Source organism: Gossypium hirsutum, chromosome A04 (assembly GCF_007990345.1).
Source record: "Gossypium hirsutum isolate 1008001.06 chromosome A04, Gossypium_hirsutum_v2.1, whole genome shotgun sequence".
NCBI lineage: Eukaryota > Viridiplantae > Streptophyta > Magnoliopsida > Malvales > Malvaceae > Gossypium > Gossypium hirsutum.
This window is the reverse complement of record NC_053427.1, coordinates 73,921,237-73,940,798: the sequence shown is the minus strand read 5'-3', so window position 1 is coordinate 73,940,798 and position 19,562 is coordinate 73,921,237. Positions and strand designations below refer to the sequence as shown.

Genomic DNA, 19,562 nt, shown 5'->3' with positions numbered 1-19,562 from the left:
AATTAATTTTAAACAAAAAATATAAACCTTAATTTAATAAACTCGAAATGCTAATTTAATTTATTTTAAACCCTAACTTAATTTATTTAAAATCCTAACTTACTTAATCTATTTAAAAAATATAAACCCTAATTTAATAAATCCTAAACCCTAATTTAATTTATTTAAAATAGTAACTTAATTTATTTAAAATCCTAGAACCCTAATTTACTTAATCTATTTAAAACCATAAACCCTAAGCCCTAATTTATTTAAAACCCTAACTTAATTTATTTAAAAACCATTAACCCTAATTTAAATAATTTTTATAAAATAACACTAAATCCTTATTTATTTTTAAAAACTATTAAAATTTTAAAACCCTAACTTGTTTTAACAAAAACCTAAATACTAAACGCTAACTTATTTTACCAAAATCCTAACCCTAAAAGCCCTAAAAACCCCATAGGGACTAAACATGCAAATATCCCTAACATCTAAAAACACGGAGAAAATTGCTCCCTTGAGGAAGCGTTTTTCACCACGTTAGCAAAACGCTTCCACGTAAGGGCATTTTTGGTTGATGTGGCAAAAAACGCTTCCTCAAAGGAGCGATTTCCTGGCTTTTCCCCTAAAACGTGGCCACGTAGGCGCTTTTAGTAAAAATTGGCCCTTTCCGGTAAATAATGGTATAATTGGTCCATTTCCGTAAATATGCATGGAAAATAGTTTTTTTAGGTAATTTAGTCATATAAAAGATGATTATTTAAAAATTTAAAATTTTAACACGAAAATTTATGTATATATATTAAAGTTAAATATTTTAAAAGACTATTTGATTAATCATGTTTAACAATTTTAGAGTTGGTTGAGATTTATATGTTAATGTTTGTTAAATCCATAAAAAATAATATTTTTATGTTTAAATAATAGTATAGGGAGTAGGATTGATCCCACAGAGATTGGAATATCTAAAATTGTTGTTTGGCTCAACCAGATTGAGTCTAGCTAGTTATCATGCTCACGACATGTGACTCTTGTGCAAAAATACAAAAGGGAAATTTAAATTTGATAAAAGTAGAAATAATAAATATAATTGAAATCGGAATAAGAGTAAAAATAAGCAGAAACAAAATTTAATTAAATAAACCGATATAATAAAATCAAATAATAAAAAAATCAACGATGTTGTTGACTTTTCAATCTTGCTTTTGTAACTAATAAAAGAACCAAATAGAATACTTAAAACTAGCCCATTTTTTTTTTTACAAATACAGGTTTCTAATTTAATTCATATATTGGACAAATTATCATATATAACATTAAAAATCTCCATCGATTCTTTCTAATCAAACTTTCCAATTTGTTATTATACTCCCAAGAAGTAGAAAGAACTCATTTAAGATTTAATTAAAATAAGCAGACTAAACATGTAAATTAGACTGTTATCATATACAAAAAAATATTTATATATTATATTAAAAGAAGTGAATTTAAATATATTAAAACATATTATCTGAATTAAAATAGAATTATAAATTATTGTAAAAGAATAGGTTTAAAAAGAGAAAAGAAAATGAAAACCATTGGTTGGTTGGAATATGGATTTTGAGCTTTAGAGAACAATGGATGTCCACTTAAATAGAAAATATCCTATTTAATGCAAGCAGCTATATCTGACTGACCAAATGTCCCATATTTGAGTTAATAAAATATATAACCCACCATCTATAATGTCGGTTGGTAATCATTTCTTGAAAACTTGCGTATTCTAGAGTGAAGAGAAATAAAAAGAAATCATTTTATCTATCTTTTCGAACTGGGACTCCATTCATCCATGTCAACCATTGACTTTAAATACCGGAAATTTTGACAACCCACTCAAAGTTTGAACGCAATATGGCTTCTCGTTGAAAGTCTTCAATCATGGTTGTGAAATCGTAATCGAATTGTTCAAAAGTCTCAGCTGGATCTTTTCCTGCAAAAAATAACCTCTGGGTTCACGTGAAATTTCCTCACTACTTTTACTATATGCCTTGTTAAATTTATAGGCATATATAAATCCGATTAAGGGAGATTACAATGTGACTTCGAGGGTGAACACCCATTACTTAGAAACCAAATATTGAAGTTGAAAGAATATTTGAAACAACTTGACTTAGAGAGGATAATCTGTATTTTTATTTTTGAAATTACAGACAACATCCTTATTTAATTATTATTATTATTTTTTTTTTAAAAGTAAATGGCGAAAAGACTCATAAAAGTTATTTCCATTCTTAAAAACATAGTTATGGTAAATAACCTACAACCTTTGCCTCATATATAGATAAATCTAACTCCATTTAAAGGACATCAACATGCAGGCAAATACGTTCAAAGCAATGATGTGAGTTCACATTCTTATAAGAAAAGATTGATTGTGATGGTGACAAATAATTAAAACCCCAAATTCAACGGTTTTCTTGTGGCCTAGAGTCAGCACTGTTTACTATCAACCTGGCTTGATTTGCAGTAACCATAAGCAACTACTTAAATATATACTTACGTCAGAAACTTCAGTATTTCAATTACTTGAAATTTGTTATAAACCCATCCTCCACCTCAATGTAGCCAAGCCTAAAGTAAACAGAAATGTCCACAAAAACCATCATTCTGATTCTCATCTGCCTCACTTTCCATCCACTGCTGGGTGGTTCCCAAGGCTTGCCAAGGTTCAACAACAATACGGACCAGGAATCGCTTCTTGTATTCAAGTCTCGGATAACTGATGATCCTCTTGGGGTTCTTGAGACGTGGAATCCCAGTTCTTCCTTGTGCAACTGGACTAGTGTAAATTGTAATGTCACTAAACAGAGAGTTACAAGTATCAACCTTGAAAACCTTGGCCTTGTGGGTACTATTGCTCCTCACATTGGTAACCTTTCTTTTCTTAGCTACCTCAACCTTCAAAACAACAGTTTTTCTGGAAGCCTTCCACAAGAAATTGGTCAGCTTTTCCGATTGAGAACACTCATTCTAGCTTCTAATCGAATTCGAGGAACAATACCGGCATCGTTAAGTTTATGTTCAAAGTTGTCTTATCTTGATCTGTCAATCAACATACTCGAAGGAACCATTCCAAACGAATTAGGTGCACTTTCAGAGCTTGAAGATGTATCCTTCATGCAAAATTTTCTCACAGGTCCTATTCCATCTTCTTTTGGGAATCTCTCTTCTTTGTCAAATCTAATTCTGAGGTCAAACAGCTTGAAAGGGCCTATACCAGAAGGGTTGGGTCGCCTTCCCTTCTTAATCAATCTTCAAATTGGCCTTAACAATATCTCTGGTGAAATCCCATGTTCATTATTCAATAGTTCCTCGTTGATTGTCATAGCCATGGCTGTTAATAGACTCACTGGTACCCTTCCCCGAGATACGTTTACTAATCAAACCAGCTTAACCACCTTTTTCGTGGGAGGGAATCTCTTGTCTGGTCGCATACCACCATCCATAGGCAATGCTTCAAGCTTAACTCGAGTTGATCTCGCAAACAACAGTTTCAGTGGCCAAATCCCATGGCTAGGGAACCTGCCAAACATTCAAATATTGAGCTTACAGAGTAATCAGCTGGTTAATGATGGAGCGGGTGGCATGGATTTCCTAGCTTCTTTGGCAAACTCTACCCAACTTCAAGTATTCTCCGTGGCGGAAAACCAGCTTACTGGTAAGCTTCCATCTTCCATAGGCAACCTCTCTAGACAACTTTCATTGTTGGTGATGAACAACAACTTTTTCCATGGAAGCTTGCCAGGAGAAATAAGCAATTTGGTCAACTTAACCCTGATTGCTTTCGAACACAATTCCTTAACCGGCACCATTCTACCTTCAATAGGAACTTTGCCAAACCTGCAGTACATTTTCTTACACGAAAACAAGTTCTCAGGAAAGGTACCAGAGTCTCTTGGAAACTTGACCTATTTAGCTGAAGTTCATCTAAGCAACAATCTTTTAGAAGGGACCATTCCTTCAAGCTTGGGAAACTGTCAGCGTCTTCAGTTGCTAGACCTGTCAGTGAACTTGCTTAATGGTACTATACCCGGTGATATATTTGGAATCCCAGGTTTGGGAAAGGTCTTGAATCTCTCTTTCAATTCTTTAAGCGGATTTGTTCCTTCCGAAGTAGGTGATCTAAATATGGTTCAAGCGATAGACTTGGCAAGTAATCAATTATCAGGAGATATACCAGTTACCATTGGAGATTGTTCAAGCCTTTTGTACTTGAATATGTCTAGAAATTCGTTTCAGGGATCCATACCAAATTCTCTAGACAAATTGAAAGCGATAGAGTATATTGACCTCTCTTCCAACAACCTCACTGGTAACATCTCGGCTTCTTTAGAATCTTTGAAGTTCTTGCAAGTTTTAAACCTGTCCAGGAACCAACTATCAGGGGAGGTTCCAAAAGGAGGGATTTTCGAGAATTCAACAGCCGTTTCTCTGTCGGGGAATCTCAAGCTTTGTGGTGGAGTACCTAATCTAGGACTACCTAAATGTGATTCTCATGAAAAAAAGTCGGGTGGTTCAAAGTTGAAAATTGTACTAGCAGCGACGTTTGCTTCGGTTGCATTCATCATCATCGTTTCCATGCTAGTCTTTTGGTTAGTAAGAAAGAAAGATTCTGACCTCCGTGCGGTTAATGAGAAGGCTAACTCACCGGAGATGTATCCAATGTGTAGACAACACGATCTCAAATTAGCTACCCGGAATTTCAGTCCAGAGTATATGATTGGAGAGGGTAGCTTTGGGTCAGTTTATAAGGGTGTTTTTGAGGATGGAAGTTTGGCAGCTATCAAGGTCTTCAAAATGGGGCAACATGGAGCTTCCAAGAGCTTTATAGCTGAATGTGAGGCTCTTCGAAGTATCCGGCACCGGAACCTTGTTAAAATCATAAGCGTATGTTCAGCAGGCGATTTCAAGGCTTTAGTCCTTAAGTTCATGCCAAATGGAAACTTGGAACAATTGCTTCACCCAAGAATTGAAGACTGTGAGGTTGAAAAAGTTGTTGACATGAACCAGAGGTTGAAGATAGCTCAAGATGTTGCCTTAGCACTAGAGTATTTGCATCATGATTGCGAAAGCCCCGTTGTGCACTGTGATCTTAAGCCGAGTAACGTTCTCCTGGATGAAGAGATGTCAGCTCATGTCGGCGATTTTGGACTTGCAAGAATCCTACTTAAAAACTCACCTAATGCTCATCTTAGTATCTCCGTAGGACTAAAAGGTTCAATTGGCTACATGGCTCCAGGTATTGTTTTTTATACTCCTTTTTACATTTTTTTTTGGTATTTTTTTTTCAAAGTCATCTTAGAACTGATCTTATCCAGCAATGCAGAATATGGCATGGGTGCGGGGGTCTCAACGCGAGGCGATGTCTACAGTTTTGGAATATTGATCCTTGAGATGTTTACAAGGAAAAGACCCATAGACCATCTGTTCAGTGGGGATATGGATTTGCAAAAATGGGTTTCAATGCATCTTCCTGATCATATTTATGATATTGTGGATAATGAACTTAAGGCAAAAGAATGGCAGGCAGAACATGCTGACGGCATGGCCAGAATATTAAATATTGGGTTGATGTGTGCAAGGAAATCGCCTGAAGAACGACCAACAATGAGAGAGGTCTCTGTAATGATAAAAAAATGTCTAGTCTAAGCTTATCAGAGTAATTTAGTGTATAATTGATGTAATTTGCATGAATTAGTAATACGCAAACAATGGGTCGTCTTCCTCGTCATAAAAAAAGAGAGTCGAAAACAGTGTTAAAAGTCAACTTATATTGTGTTTAGATTTATTTCCTTCTCTTGCTTAATTTCTTATTTACATAAACACAAACTGGTTGTCTAATATCTATACTACTATATATATATAAAGGAAGGACTAAAGGCATTCCTTACATCACACCTTACACGACACCTGATTAATATCAATTTACACTTATTTAATATTAATTGTTTTCTTTTTTCTTAAATGAATATAGGGGAGCCTGGCTTCAACTATTTCAACTTTAGTTTTTTTTATATTTTTAAAATTAGTATATGATTTGCCCTCTCAAAAATAAAAATAAAAATTTATCCTTTAAAATATATAAAATGTAAACTTTCATTTTTACAATCATAACAATATAAAACCCTAATTCGTAAGCTTCAAAAAGTTTGGCTAATGTTTCTATATTTTACATGCTTCCTATCCAATATTCCAATGTCAATTATTTTCTTTTCTTTTTCTAGATGAGAAGGTAATGGCCAATTATAAATTCTAATCCCTCTATTTTTACATGATAGTTGTTCAGTACTCCAAACCAAAACCAATTGTTTTCTTTTTACTTTTTTTTTCTTTTTGACATGAGAAGCTAATTGCCAAATATCAATTCTAATCCCTCTACTTTTCTCGAGATTATATAAAATTGGTTAAATTACAAATTTAATCCCTATATTTCGCTCAAATATGAAAATTTAATTTTGACATTATTTGGTACTTCAACTTTTATAATGTCATTAGTTAATCTAAATACTTTATTTCAATTAAAATTGTTGATGTGAATTTTTAAAATTTATTAATACTGTTAAAATTTTCTATTAAATCTAGGGACATTATATTTTTTTTGTTACATAAATACTAAGTGAATCTTTTAAAATTTTAAAATGTCCCACCAAAAAATTTAATAGAAAAATTTTATAATATTAATAAAAGAACTTAAATTTTTAAAATTAAAAAACAGAGAATCAAATAAGTAAATCCTTTAATGCGAAGTGTACCTAGAAACCATACGAAATAGTATAATTTTAAGAGACATGATAGGCGTAGTGTTTGTTTTTTTATGCAGTTCTAGCTGAAAACCACCAACCATGACTGACATGTGTGCAATGGAATGTTAAATAAAAATTGTTAAAGGAAAAATAATTAATTTAAGAGTTATGATATGATGCGTTTAACTTATTTTTTGTATAACGTTATAATATTATTATAATATTTAATTTTATCATTATTATTAATTTTACTCTAACTGTAACGAAACGTAATCTCGTACTTAAATGATGAATATGATATGTATGAAAAAGAAACCACTATAATAAATATCAATAAAAAATAATTTTCTTTTAAGACTCAGGCACTCAACTTGATAAGTTTCTAGGAATATATTATATATTAAAGAAGTGTCCAAATCATGCCCCATTTTTTACGCAAAACTTTTTCTTTTTAAAATTTAAAATTGTGGTATAATTTCAGTTTTAATCCTTAAATATGCTGAAAATTTAAATATATCTAACTATTTATATACCTCATGATGTCTATTTTTTTCAATTTTATAGTAATGGTTAATTTCAGTTTTGATCCTTTTAATACTTATATTTTAATTTTTAACATAATTCGGTCTTTATATTTGTATAGTGATATTGATTAATTCAAATAATTAATATAGTTGACTTTTTAATTAAAATACTATATGGTTATATATAATTTGAAAGCATATTATTAAATCTAAAAGATAGAATGATTAAATTCTTGAAAATAAAAGTAAGACGACTAAATCCTAAATGTATAAAGTGTAGAGATATAGTCATGGTTGTTTGAATTGGTTAAAGTATCGGTCCAGAGAGAAGTATCAAATCAATTGAGTTGTGGACTAGTACGAACTAATTGAACCGGACTAATTGAGTTGAATTTTTAATGACTTATTTAATTGAATTGTACAAACTAGTCACATGACCAATTTGACCATTAATTCAATTTTAAAAACCTTACTTAAAATATATTATAATCTTCAAGTTTAACTTTATAATTTTACACTTACTATATGACAGTTACTGCTTTTATTTTATGTATGCAATATTTTTTTAGAGTCAAGTTTTCCCTCTTCTTAGAAAAAAAAAATAGATAGATTTGATATTTATTACATACTTATATTTTTTATATCTTACTGTAAAATAAAGAATAAAAAAATTATTACCAAGTCTAATCCCTGGACTTTTTACGTAAGTTCTCTGATTCTTGACTTGTAGGTTCAACCATGGATACAGATGGCAGCATTGGTAAATTATATCATTACTCATTAAATTATGTTTTGATCATTTAAATAGAAAAAAGTTTATAATTTAGTTGTTGAATTATTCAAGAATTTCTATTTAAATCGCCGAGCTATTAAAATCGGTGCTATATGGCTTTCTCTATTTGCATTATTTACAACAATTGAAAGTTTTCTTTCTCTTTCCCTTTTACAATTTATTTTTTTTATAAAATAACTTTGGACGTCAGAATCTACAAATCAAAATTCAAACAACAATTTTCTTTCGTCTCCAACATCAGTCGTCAAATCGACTTGAAACTAAGATATGTTCTTCTATTTGTTGATGGGTACTAATCCATCATATTAATTATTATATCGTCGCTTAAAACTTGTTGGCAGAACTTTTATAAATAATAATAAAAAAAAAACTTAACAACTCAGTGACTTAAATAAAAACTTTTAAATAGTTTAGTGACTTAAATGAAAACTTTTGAATAATTCAATAACCAAATTGTAACTATTTCTAATTAAGTAACAAAACGAAAATTTACCCATAATTTAGATACTAATATACAGTTTACCCTTACTTTGTGCTTCTAATCAGCAGTATGGCTCACGATTTTTGCATTTAAGCTTGGTTTTTTTCTTATGATTGCTTATGGTTGGTAAAATATGGTGTTGGAATCTAATTGTGATATTACTGTTAAAAAACATCATTTAATTTAAAAAAATTATAAAAAAGTTACTTTTAAATTAATCGATTTAAAATATTATTGCATCAACTCAAACAAATTCTGATATGGATTTGCAACAATGGTTTTGATGCATTTTCTTGATAATTTTAAGGGTATTGTGTGATATAACTAGATAGTTTGCTACTAGTTCTAATTGTCTACATAAGTATTCATACAGGAGTTTGATTAGAGAAATAAGCATAATAGAAAAAGAAGAAGAAGATATGCACACAATATTTATCAACTCAATTCAGAAATAATCTTATTTTGTAGAGATTCACTCAATGAATGGTTTATTCAACACTATCCAATCACCTATTAGCTATAGTCTAATCTACCTTTACAAAAGCAATAATTGTAGTCCCAATAGATAATCCCAACATGCTACAATCACTCATCTAAAATTTAATAATATTATAATATAATGTCGCGTGTTAAATTTTTATAAAGTGAACACATTAAAAACTTTATAATATGTATATATATGATTTAATAGTATTTAAATGACAACATAAAAATGATATTAAAAGTCGACTTAAATTGAAATAGATTTATTTTTTTCTCCCTTTCTTTGATTTCTATTACGACCAACCACTATGATATGATTAGATAAAAAGTTACTTTTAATTTGTATTGTTTTGAGCAAATCATCCAATTGATTACCCAACTTTTAAAGTCCTTTCAATCACCCCAAAAGAACCTTCTTATTTACTCACTGATGTGTGTGATAAGTTTTATATTTATGATTGATCGTACTTGAAAACTAACTATTATCATGATAAAGGCAAGCGCACCTATTGAACAGTAGTATAGCTTATAGTAAGACCGGAATGTCAAACCCACAGGAACTAAAAGTACTAGTATTAACCTTCTTTTAATTATCTAGCTTAAAAATAAAGGGATTTGCTTTATCTAAACTAATAAACTAAACTAAGAATGCACAGGAAGTAAATTGGGGAAATACTTTTGGGAAAAACTAATTGATTTAGACAATTCCCAAGGAAGAATCCACCTAGACTTCACTTGTTATTTGATTCTGAACTAGACGATTTATTCACTTGACTCGATCCGTAGAAATCCTTAATTTATATTATTATCTCTCTTGAGACTAACAACTTCTAGCCCTGGGTTGATTAATTGAAATCTCTTTCTAATTAAAACCCCTAGTGTTGCATTAACTCGATCTATGGATTCCCTTATTAGGTTTGACCCTAATCCGTCAGATTTATGTCGCCCTATGTTTAGGGGTGCAATCAACTCCGCTTAATTATGCTAGATCTACTATTAGACAGGGACTTTTGCTCCTCTGAATAAGTACATCAACACTTGAATCAATATCCTGGAATATTAAAGCAAGAATTAAGAATACATAATTAAGAACAAATCAAGTATTTATCATATAATTCAGAAAATAGTAACAAGATTGGTCTTAGGTTTCATCCCCCTTAGGTATTTAAGGGATTTAGTTCATATGTGTAAAAGAAAACATCTCAGAAGAATAATAATAACAAAACATAAAGAAACCCAAAAACCCCTGAAGGAAATTGAAGGGAGATCTTCAGTCTTGAAGAAGAATCCGACTTCTGAGATGGATCAATCAGCTTTCTTCGAGTAATTCCTTGCCTCCCACTCCATGTGATTCTCTAGGTGCCTCCTCGGGTGTTTATATAGGCTTTGGGATGCTTCAAAACCCTTAAAAGTGGCCTTTTTCGAGTAGAACTAGACTTGGGCTCGAGAGTGACACGGCCGTGTGCCATGCCAGTGTGGGGTGGTTTAGGCCGTGTTAAAGTCTGCTAAATAGACACGGGCGTGTGGTCTACCCGTGTGAGGAAGTCCAGGCCATGTTGATTTCCCATGTTGACCCATTTTCTCCCTTTTGACCCGTTTCTTGCTCTTTTTACTCTCCTATGCTCACCTAAGTATAAAACATGAAATTAAAGGATTAGGAGCATCAAATTCCACAAATCTAATGATAATTCATCCAAAAATGTGCTAAGCATGAGATAAAAATATGTATAAATTACAACTTATCAAATACCCCCACACTTAAGCGTTTGCTTGTCCTCAAGCAAAATCCTCAATTCACAATTAAGAATTCATTTTTTCTCAACTTATAATTCCTATCAATAATATCTCAAAATAATTCATAAGTAATCATACATTGAGAATTCAACTAGAAGAACATCAAAGTTTCAAAGGGTTTAACATTCTCACTAAAGATTCACTCAAATCACTCGAGGTGTTTAAGGACAAAAAATTTAGCACTCAACAGTCAATATGAAAAGTTATTACCATAGGCTTATGTGAAAATCAAATCTCCACCACTATATATTGAGATGATACATCAATAAAAAGGTTTTTAGAGGGTTGTAACGTGGCTTTGGTTAGGGGGTGTGGTCACAAGCTGAAAGAGAACGTTAGAATCGAGATTGAATTGAGAAATTACCTAACTAGAAAAATACTAAAACTGACAAATTACATTCCTAATTAGATGATCCTAGAATTGAGTTTTTCTTCATGGATAACATCGTTTTAATCCAAGCATTACATAATTTCGTAATATGCTAGATGACAAATCTCAATTGCAGCAACTTCATTTTTTTTTAATTAAGAACAAATCAAGTAACATAAAACTTTGCTAACTATCAAAAATAAAACATAGCTAAGCAATTTATTCAAATCAAATCTCATAAAAAATAGGGATCAAATTACTTAAGGGGATTTCAACAATAATGGGTTATGGGTTAATATTGAGGGTAAATCAATGAATGGCTTGTTAGGCTCAAGGGGGTTCATTAAGGGTTAATTATGAAGGTAGACTTTTATGGAGTGAGTGGGTTAAACCTAAGTGCCTTTATCATCTCGACATATCAAATCAATAGTGTGGTCTTGACATGCATAATCAAAGCAAGTTCTAGAATAACAAATCAATATTGACGCACTCATAGCAAAAATAAAAGTGAGCATGAAAGAAATAATATATGCTTTAAAGGCTCAAGATCTCACAAAAATTTTGGCTTTTTGATGTTAATCCTGTGAATTTCAACTTCAAGATAATACCTAAACTTGGAGAAATAACCTAGCAATTTTTAATTCTCAAAAATCAACTTATCATGCTTGATTCTCTAATTACTTAAAGTTTAAACAATCATTGCATAAAATGCCTATGTTTTAATTCAAGACATATCAATAAAAATTATAAATTAATCAAAATTTATTCTAATAGTGATATGAGTGAATCACGTGAGAATAAGACAAAATTCAGGGATTTTTCTGATAATGGTATAAATAATAAACTTAAGATGTACATTGTCCTCAATGTACAAAGATAGATTTACTGAAAAATATAGATATAAGATCATAAGATAGGAAGAGAAGTGAAACTTCCTGAATGTTAAATGGAATCCTTGAATTAGAGTCATAGAAAGTAATCGACTAAGGCAAGGGTGAGATTGGAGGAGGATACTCCGATGGTGGTAGAGGTTGTTAGTCCACAAGTGTTGTGCCAAAAGAAAATTATAACTACTGGTAGCTATGGTCGTGGTCGAGCAAGGCATGGCAGTCGTGGAGGACCTTTTCCAGTGGAGTTGCAAATTCCTAAGTAATAGTGAGCTTTGGAGCTCTTCATAACTGTGATAGAATCAATAACTCTTTAGGAAATATAAAGTAGCATGATTACTCGTAAAGAAATAGACAAAAGCATAAATTGCTTAATATAAATTGTAAAACCTAAAGATGAAGTAAAAATAGTATTAAAGATAAATAAAATAAAAATTAATTTTAAAAAATAAATAAAGATAAAAGTAAAATAAAAATAATAAATAAAATTATTCAAAAATTCTCATCGCCAGATGGTTCACGAGGTGGGGGTGGCGATGAGATGTGAAGGTGCTGACAAATCTGATGTAAGGTTGATGGTTTGTAGTGTAGAGAAAGAGAGAAGAAGGAAGGAATGTTTAGGAAAAGGAGGACAAGAGAGAAGATTTTGATGCGTATGGAGGAAAATGGAAGAGAAATTGTGGATTTTAGGGTGATGGTCGGAGCTTAGAGGCGACGGCGGCGGAGAGAGCGGCGGCTAGGGTTAGGGTATTGGGGAAGGGGATGATGAATAGTGGGGGTTTATATAGATATTGGGGAACACGGCCGTGGGGCACGCCCGTGTGCCCTTATTTCATCCCGTGTGTTTCGTGGTTTTCAAATTTGGGCACGTCTGGAATTCGACCCATGCCCGTGTTCTTTGAGCATGTTGGTGCACACAACCGTGTCCTGCTTCGTTCGCTTCTCCCATGCCCGTGTACATATGCGCACGCCGGTGTTATTTTGACAGTTTTGACCACGGGTAGTAGGGACGGGCGTGTCGCACACTCGTGTAATTTTGATAGTTTCGACCACGGGTAGTGGGTACGAGCGTGTTACACGCCCGTGTTGATTTGGCAAGATTGCCCACGGCCCTGTCACACGGCCGTGGAAATGTATCGAATCCCATGTTTTGGGAAAAATTTTACTCTGTTTTCACACGGCCGTATCGCGCAGCCGTGTTGCTGCCCGTGGTATGAGCACTACCTAAGGCACGCCCGTGTGTCTGGCCGTATGGATTTAGAAAATCTGTGTTCAAGGACTCAGTTAATGATTTAGATGTTAAAAACTAAAATTTAAAGAAATCAACACCGTTAGTGCTCGGGTTGCCTCCCGAGAAGCACTTATTTATAGTCTAAGCTCGACTCTACCTTGTGAGTATATTCAGGGAAGTTCGTAGAGCCGTAGCTCCTCTCTATCGTCTTTAAAATTCTCAGCGTTATAAAGTTTGAGACGATGTCCATTAACCTTGAAAGTGCCTTGTGCTGAGTGACTTACCTCTACTGTGCCATATGAAAAGACAGTTTGGACTACAAAAGGACCTGACCATCGTGATTTAAGCTTCCCAGGAAACAATTTGAGCCTCAAGTTATATAACAGGACAAGATCTTCAACTTCAAATTGCTTACGTTGCCTTAAACGAGCGTCGTGGAGCGCTTTGTCGTTTCTTTGTACAGGCGTGAATTTTCATATGCAATGGTTGGCCACTCATCTAACTCATTTAACTGCATCAACCTATTTGCACCTGCAAGTTTGAGATCAAGGTTTAGAAATTTTATAGCCCAGAGTGCTTTGTGTTCTAGCTCAAATGGTAGATGATAACTTTTTCCATAAACAAGTCTGTAAGGTGATGTCCCTATGGGGGTCTTAAAATCAGTTTTATAAGCCCATAAAGCATCATCTACTTTCACCGCCCAATCCTTCCTGTTTGATTCTACTGTCTTTTCTAGGATACGTTTAAGCTCTATGTTTGCTACTTCGACTTGTCCACTAGTTTGAGGATGGTAAGGGGTAGCTGTCTTGTGGTGAACTCCGTATTTCTTAATGGTCTTATCAAATTGGGTATTACAAAAATGAGTACCCCCTATCACTGATAATTACTCTAGGTGTTCCAAAACGAGACAAGAGTTTCTCAAAGAATCGTACTACCACTCTTGTATCATTAATAGGTAAGGCTTGGGCTTCCACCCATTTAGACATATAATCAAAGGCTACTAATATGTATTTATTCCCAAAGGAGCTGAGAATGGACCCATGAAATCAATACCCCATATATCAAATATTTCACAAGAGAGCATGTACGTTTGGGGCATTTCGTCACGTTTAGAGATATTACTTGTTCGTTGGCATTTATCACAAGTAGAAACATACCTGTTGGCGTATTTGAAGAGTGTAGGCCAATAAAAACCTGATTCGAGTGTTTTATGTGCAGTCTTATTTCCATCGTAATGTCCTCCAGTCAGTCTTGAATGACAATGTTCCAATATCTTCAATGCTTCTGACCTTGTAACGCATCTCCTAATGACTTGATCTGTACATATACGGAAAAGGAAAGGGTCTTCCCAAAAGCAGTTTTTCACATTAGTAAAGAATCACTTATTTTGCTGATGTGTCAACCCTTTTGGGATAATGCTAGCGGCTAAAAAATTTGCAATGTCTGCAAACCAAGGTACCTTAGAATCAGATATAGCAAAAAATTGTTCTTCAGGGAATGAATCATTTATTTCAACTTCATCTAGCTCTTTGGTACTTGAATTTTCAAGCCTGGAAAGATGATCAGCCGCGAGAGTTTCAGCTCCTTTCTTATCCTGAATCTCCAAGTCAAATTCCTGCAATGACAGAATCCATTGAATGAGTCGAGGTTTTGCATTAGTCTTAGTTAAAAGGTAGCGAAGAGCAGAATGGTCAGTATAGACGATAACTCTAGAAAAAATTAGATATGGCCTAAATTTATCGAATGCAAAAACCACAGCTAGCAGCTTTTTCTCTGTGGTGGTGTAGGTTTCTTGTGTGGCTGTCAAATTTTTGCTTGCATAATATATTGGTTGAAAATGCTTGTCTCTTCGCTGTCCCAAAATTGTACCTACTGCAAAATCACTCACATCGCACATTAGTTCCAAAGGTAAATTCCAATCAGGTACGATTATAATTGGAGCATTAATCAATTTATCCTTTAAAGTATTAAATGTTTCTAAACATTCCTGATCGAAATTAAAAGGCACATCTTTTTCTAGTAATTTAGTCAAAGGCTTAGTTATTTTAGAAAAGTCTAATAAATCTTTTATAAAACCTAGCATGTCCTAAAAAGCTTCTAATAGCCTTAATCGTACTAGGAGGAGGTAGTTTTTCAATGGTTTCAATTTTAGATTTATTAACCTCAATCCCTTTACTAGAAATTTTATGTCCTAACACAATACCTTCTTGAACCATAAAGTGACATTTTTCCCAGTTAAGCACAAGGTTCATTTCCTAACATCTTATTAAAACTCATTTTTAAATTTTTAAGGCAAATATGGAAGGAGTTACCGAATACCGAGAAATCATCTATAAATACCTCCATGATGTCTTCTACGAGTTCATAAAAAATGACCATCATGCAGCGCTGAAAAGTAGCAGGAGCATTACATAATTCAAAAGGTATTATACGATAAGAAAACGTACCGTATGGACATGTAAATTTCGTCTTTTCTTGATCTTCAGGAGCTATTGAGATTTGTAAATAACCAGAGAGTCCGTCTAAAAAGCAGAGTACATGTGCCCTGATAATCTTTCCAACATTTGGTCAATTAATGGAAGGGGGAAGTGATCTTTTCTCGTGGCATCATTCAGCTTCCTATAGTCAATGCAAACTCTCCAACCTGTGATTGTCCTTGTTGGGATTAATTCATTCTTTTCATGGCTACAACAGTCATGCCTCCTTTCTTAGGAACAACCTGCACTGGACTTACCCAAAAACTGTTAGAAATAGGATAAATTATTCCAGCATCTAGGAGTATAATTACCTCAGCTTTAACAACTTCTTTCATGTTGGGGTTCAGTCGTCTTTGAGATTGAACACATGGCTTATATTCATCTTCCATTAAAAGTGCAAAAAGAAGGGCTGATCCCTTTAATGTCAGAAATTTTCCAAGCTATGTGTAACGTTCCCTAACCCTATACCGTCACCTGAACAGGGTTACGAGACATTACCAGTCAGTACAGAACTCGGATAATATTTCTGTTGATTTGTTCTAAAAATAGACTCATTAGGGATTCTAAACATATAACTTTAAGCCTCTAATTATTTTTCTTCAATTTTTGGTGATTTTTCAAAGTCAGAACAGGGGAACCCGAATTCGTTCTGACCTTGTCTCACAAAATTCATTATATCTCATAATTTACAATTCAATTGCTTATATCGTTTCTTCTATAAGAAACTACACTCAATAATATTTCATTCCATATTTTACTCATCCTCTAATTCAATTTCTACAATTTTTGGAGATTTTTCAAACTTAGACTACTGCTGCTGTCCAAAATAGTCTTAGTACAAAATGTTGATTTACTTTAATTTCAATTTAATTCTAACTAAATTCACGTACTTTTCTATCTTAATTCATACTTTATTTCTACTCAATTTTTAACCAAACTTAGACATAATTATCTATTTTTCATCATAAAATCATAATTTCGAAATTCTTTCAATTTAGTCCTTAAAGCATAAAACTTATGAATCACTTTATAATTCAATCCTTGTATCTTTTTTAACTTGAATTTCTATCAATTTAGCCCTTAATTCATCATTTTATTTAACATGGACAATATCTAGAAATCTAATAACTATCAAAATATCAACTTAATTTCATCAAAACTTTGTTCTAAAACTTCTAAAACATCAAAATTAAGTAAAAAGGGCTTGATTGACTTACCTATTAAAGCTTAAAGCTTCAAACCTTCAATTTTCCCTTTTCTCTCCTTCTTTCTTTCTTTTTCTCCCCTGCTCTCTGTTTTGCTTCATTCTGTTTCTATTTCCTTTCATTTGCTTCTTTAGTTTATATATATAATATAATATAATTACAACATAAAGTATCTTTATTATATAATAATATAATAATATAATAATATACTAAACATAAAAAAAATCTTAGATTTTTTCACGATAAACCGCCTCAATTTATACTTTTTGTATAATTTCCCTTTTAGTCCTTTTTATTTTCTTTTAATCTATAATTCAACTTTCACACTTTATTCAATTTGGTCCTTTTACTTAATTACTCTTAATTAAATTAAATTCACTTAATTAAACTCTAATTAACCACTCATTTTACTTCTTAAATATTTTTAATAAATATTTACGAATCCATTTCTCAGAAACGGAGACCTGAAAATATACTTTTTCAGTAACGGTAAAATTCGGGTCATTACAATTCTCTCTCCCTTAGGAAATTTCGTCCTCGAAATTTGCCTAAAAGAGAGGTGGGGGTTCAGTGATCTCACTGTTTCTTTCGGTTCCCGTATTGTTTCCTCAATATTATGACATTACCGCTCAGGCTAGTATCTCAACCGGCTCTTTCTCATACAATAGATTGCGTCAAATCTCAATATCCTTTGTCGATATAACATGTAAAAGATCTGATTTACATCTTTTGAGCACCAAATCCTGATAATCCCCATAAATTTCTTGTAATTTTGGAAGTAAAACCCAAAATATATTCCCAGCTGACTTTTTTTTTTCAAAATTTTACATGGCCCAATAGAACGAGAATTCAATTTCCCTTTTTCATCCCAATCTCAAAGTTTTCTTCCGATGTGAAACTTTAAGAAATACCGCATCATTGGCAGAATGCTCGAAATCCCGACATTTTAAATCTACATACAATTTCTGTCTATCAAAAGTTGCTTTCAGTCTGTTTTGAATTACTTGCACTTTTCTTCAATTTCACGAATCAAACAGCTCCGCATAATCTTTTCAAAAATAGAGATAATTCCAATTCAAACTCATAGAAATTATATCCCATTTCCATTTTGATATCACCACTGGTTGTAACAGTTCTGAAGATATTTGTACCTAATATAAACATTTATATGCAAATTCAAAGTATTGCTTTTCTTTTCCCAGTCTTCAATACATCTGTCTCAAATCACTGTACATCTTATTCTTCCAGAATGCATAGACATAGTACTACTATAATTTCATGCAAATTCTCCTGTATAAGTTCTGAATCCCTCTGTTCAGCTTTTATTTCTAAATAGCAAACAACCATCATATCCAATCCGAAATGTTTAATCAGAAATCATCTGTATACTATATCAATTTAACCGATAACTCATTACTACATTTCTGAGCTTCGCAGATCTACTGTAAAGAAGTCGGTTTAATTTTTTTTATCTCTACCAAAATTGATCCATCTTCAAATGATAACAGTCAGATGTTCATAGCTCATAAGACAAAACAAAACTTTCAATTTGAATATACATACATTCATTTGTCTTTTTCGGATGATAATTAATTATCATATCTTGATCTTTTAATGCAAGAACAATAACTACCACTTCCGAATCAGGTATCAAATAATTCTTCCAATGTGATTCTAACATTTCGTAACATAAACAGTTACTTTACCGGATTTCAGACTGAACCAGAACTAGTGCTTCAGTTAACTGAGCTTTCAACTAATCGGAACCTTGCTAACGTCTATCAGATCATTCCAATTCCATATCTTTCTATAATAACCGACTAGTTTTAGAAAACCTCTGATTTCAAATATATTTTTCACTATCATTTCTGTTACAAAATCTATAGCACATTCAACTTCTTCAATCAACAGTAGTTCGGGCAACTCTTCTGGAAACACATTAGAATTCTCTTGCACTATTGCCATTGATTTAAACCTTAACTTAAATATTTTAATATTCAATACATAAACAAGGTAAATACCATGACCCCTTTCCGGCATATATCTGTGTTGGCATGTTCAATATCACAATAGACATTTAGCTCAATCTTCTCTGATTCAACAAAACATTTCATCATCTTGATCTTGCAACATATTATACTTCTGCTTATAATTTACCACCATATCATGCAGAATTAACCATTCCATTATTGAGATTATATCAAATAGTAAGAACATCAAATCGATCAGAAAACAGTAGTATCATTATCAAACAGTTCCTACAGATCTTATCAGCCCATAAATACTAATCTGAAAAATTTAGTGCTTCAATCCAAAAATTTCAGCAAACTCAACAGACAAATCTTTAATACATAGGAATAGTCAAACCAAGATCAATTTAAAATAATCATATTAATGTCGATAAAGAAGAAAGTACCTGTAATGACATCCGATAGAGATAAATCTTCTCATATACAATTAACATATACCCTGGCTGATGTTCATTCTCCAGATTTTACAGTGAAGTCATTTGTCACACTTCGGCTTTCACTCGTATTTCTGAGATTA

General features: G+C 32.6%; 1 protein-coding gene across 2 annotated transcripts; it reads left to right on the top strand.

The window, feature by feature from the left end:
- The first annotated feature begins 2,316 nt into the window (after positions 1-2,316).
- LOC107948921 (probable LRR receptor-like serine/threonine-protein kinase At3g47570) lies at positions 2,317-5,833 on the top strand. 2 transcript variants are annotated; one of them, XM_041111375.1, is made up of 2 exons: positions 2,317-5,266; positions 5,346-5,561. In XM_041111375.1, exons 1-2 carry the CDS (start codon positions 2,614-2,616, stop codon positions 5,411-5,413), a joined length of 2,721 nt encoding a protein of 906 aa, XP_040967309.1. In that variant the 5' UTR covers positions 2,317-2,613; the 3' UTR covers positions 5,414-5,561. The 2 variants fall into 2 exon arrangements, with proteins under 2 accessions (XP_040967309.1, XP_040967308.1); XM_041111374.1 differs by having other exon boundaries at positions 2,321-5,266; positions 5,354-5,833.
- Positions 5,834-19,562: the final 13,729 nt, after the last annotated feature.

Excerpts from the sequence above, each read along its gene's own strand:
- LOC107948921 (XM_041111374.1), top strand. The coding sequence starts at position 2,614 with ATGTCCACAAAAACCATCATTCTGATTCTCATCTGCCTCACTTTCCAT. Across the intron at positions 5,267-5,353 it reads AATTGGCTACATGGCTCCAG|AATATGGCATGGGTGCGGGG; the intron begins GTATTGTTTTTT and ends CCAGCAATGCAG.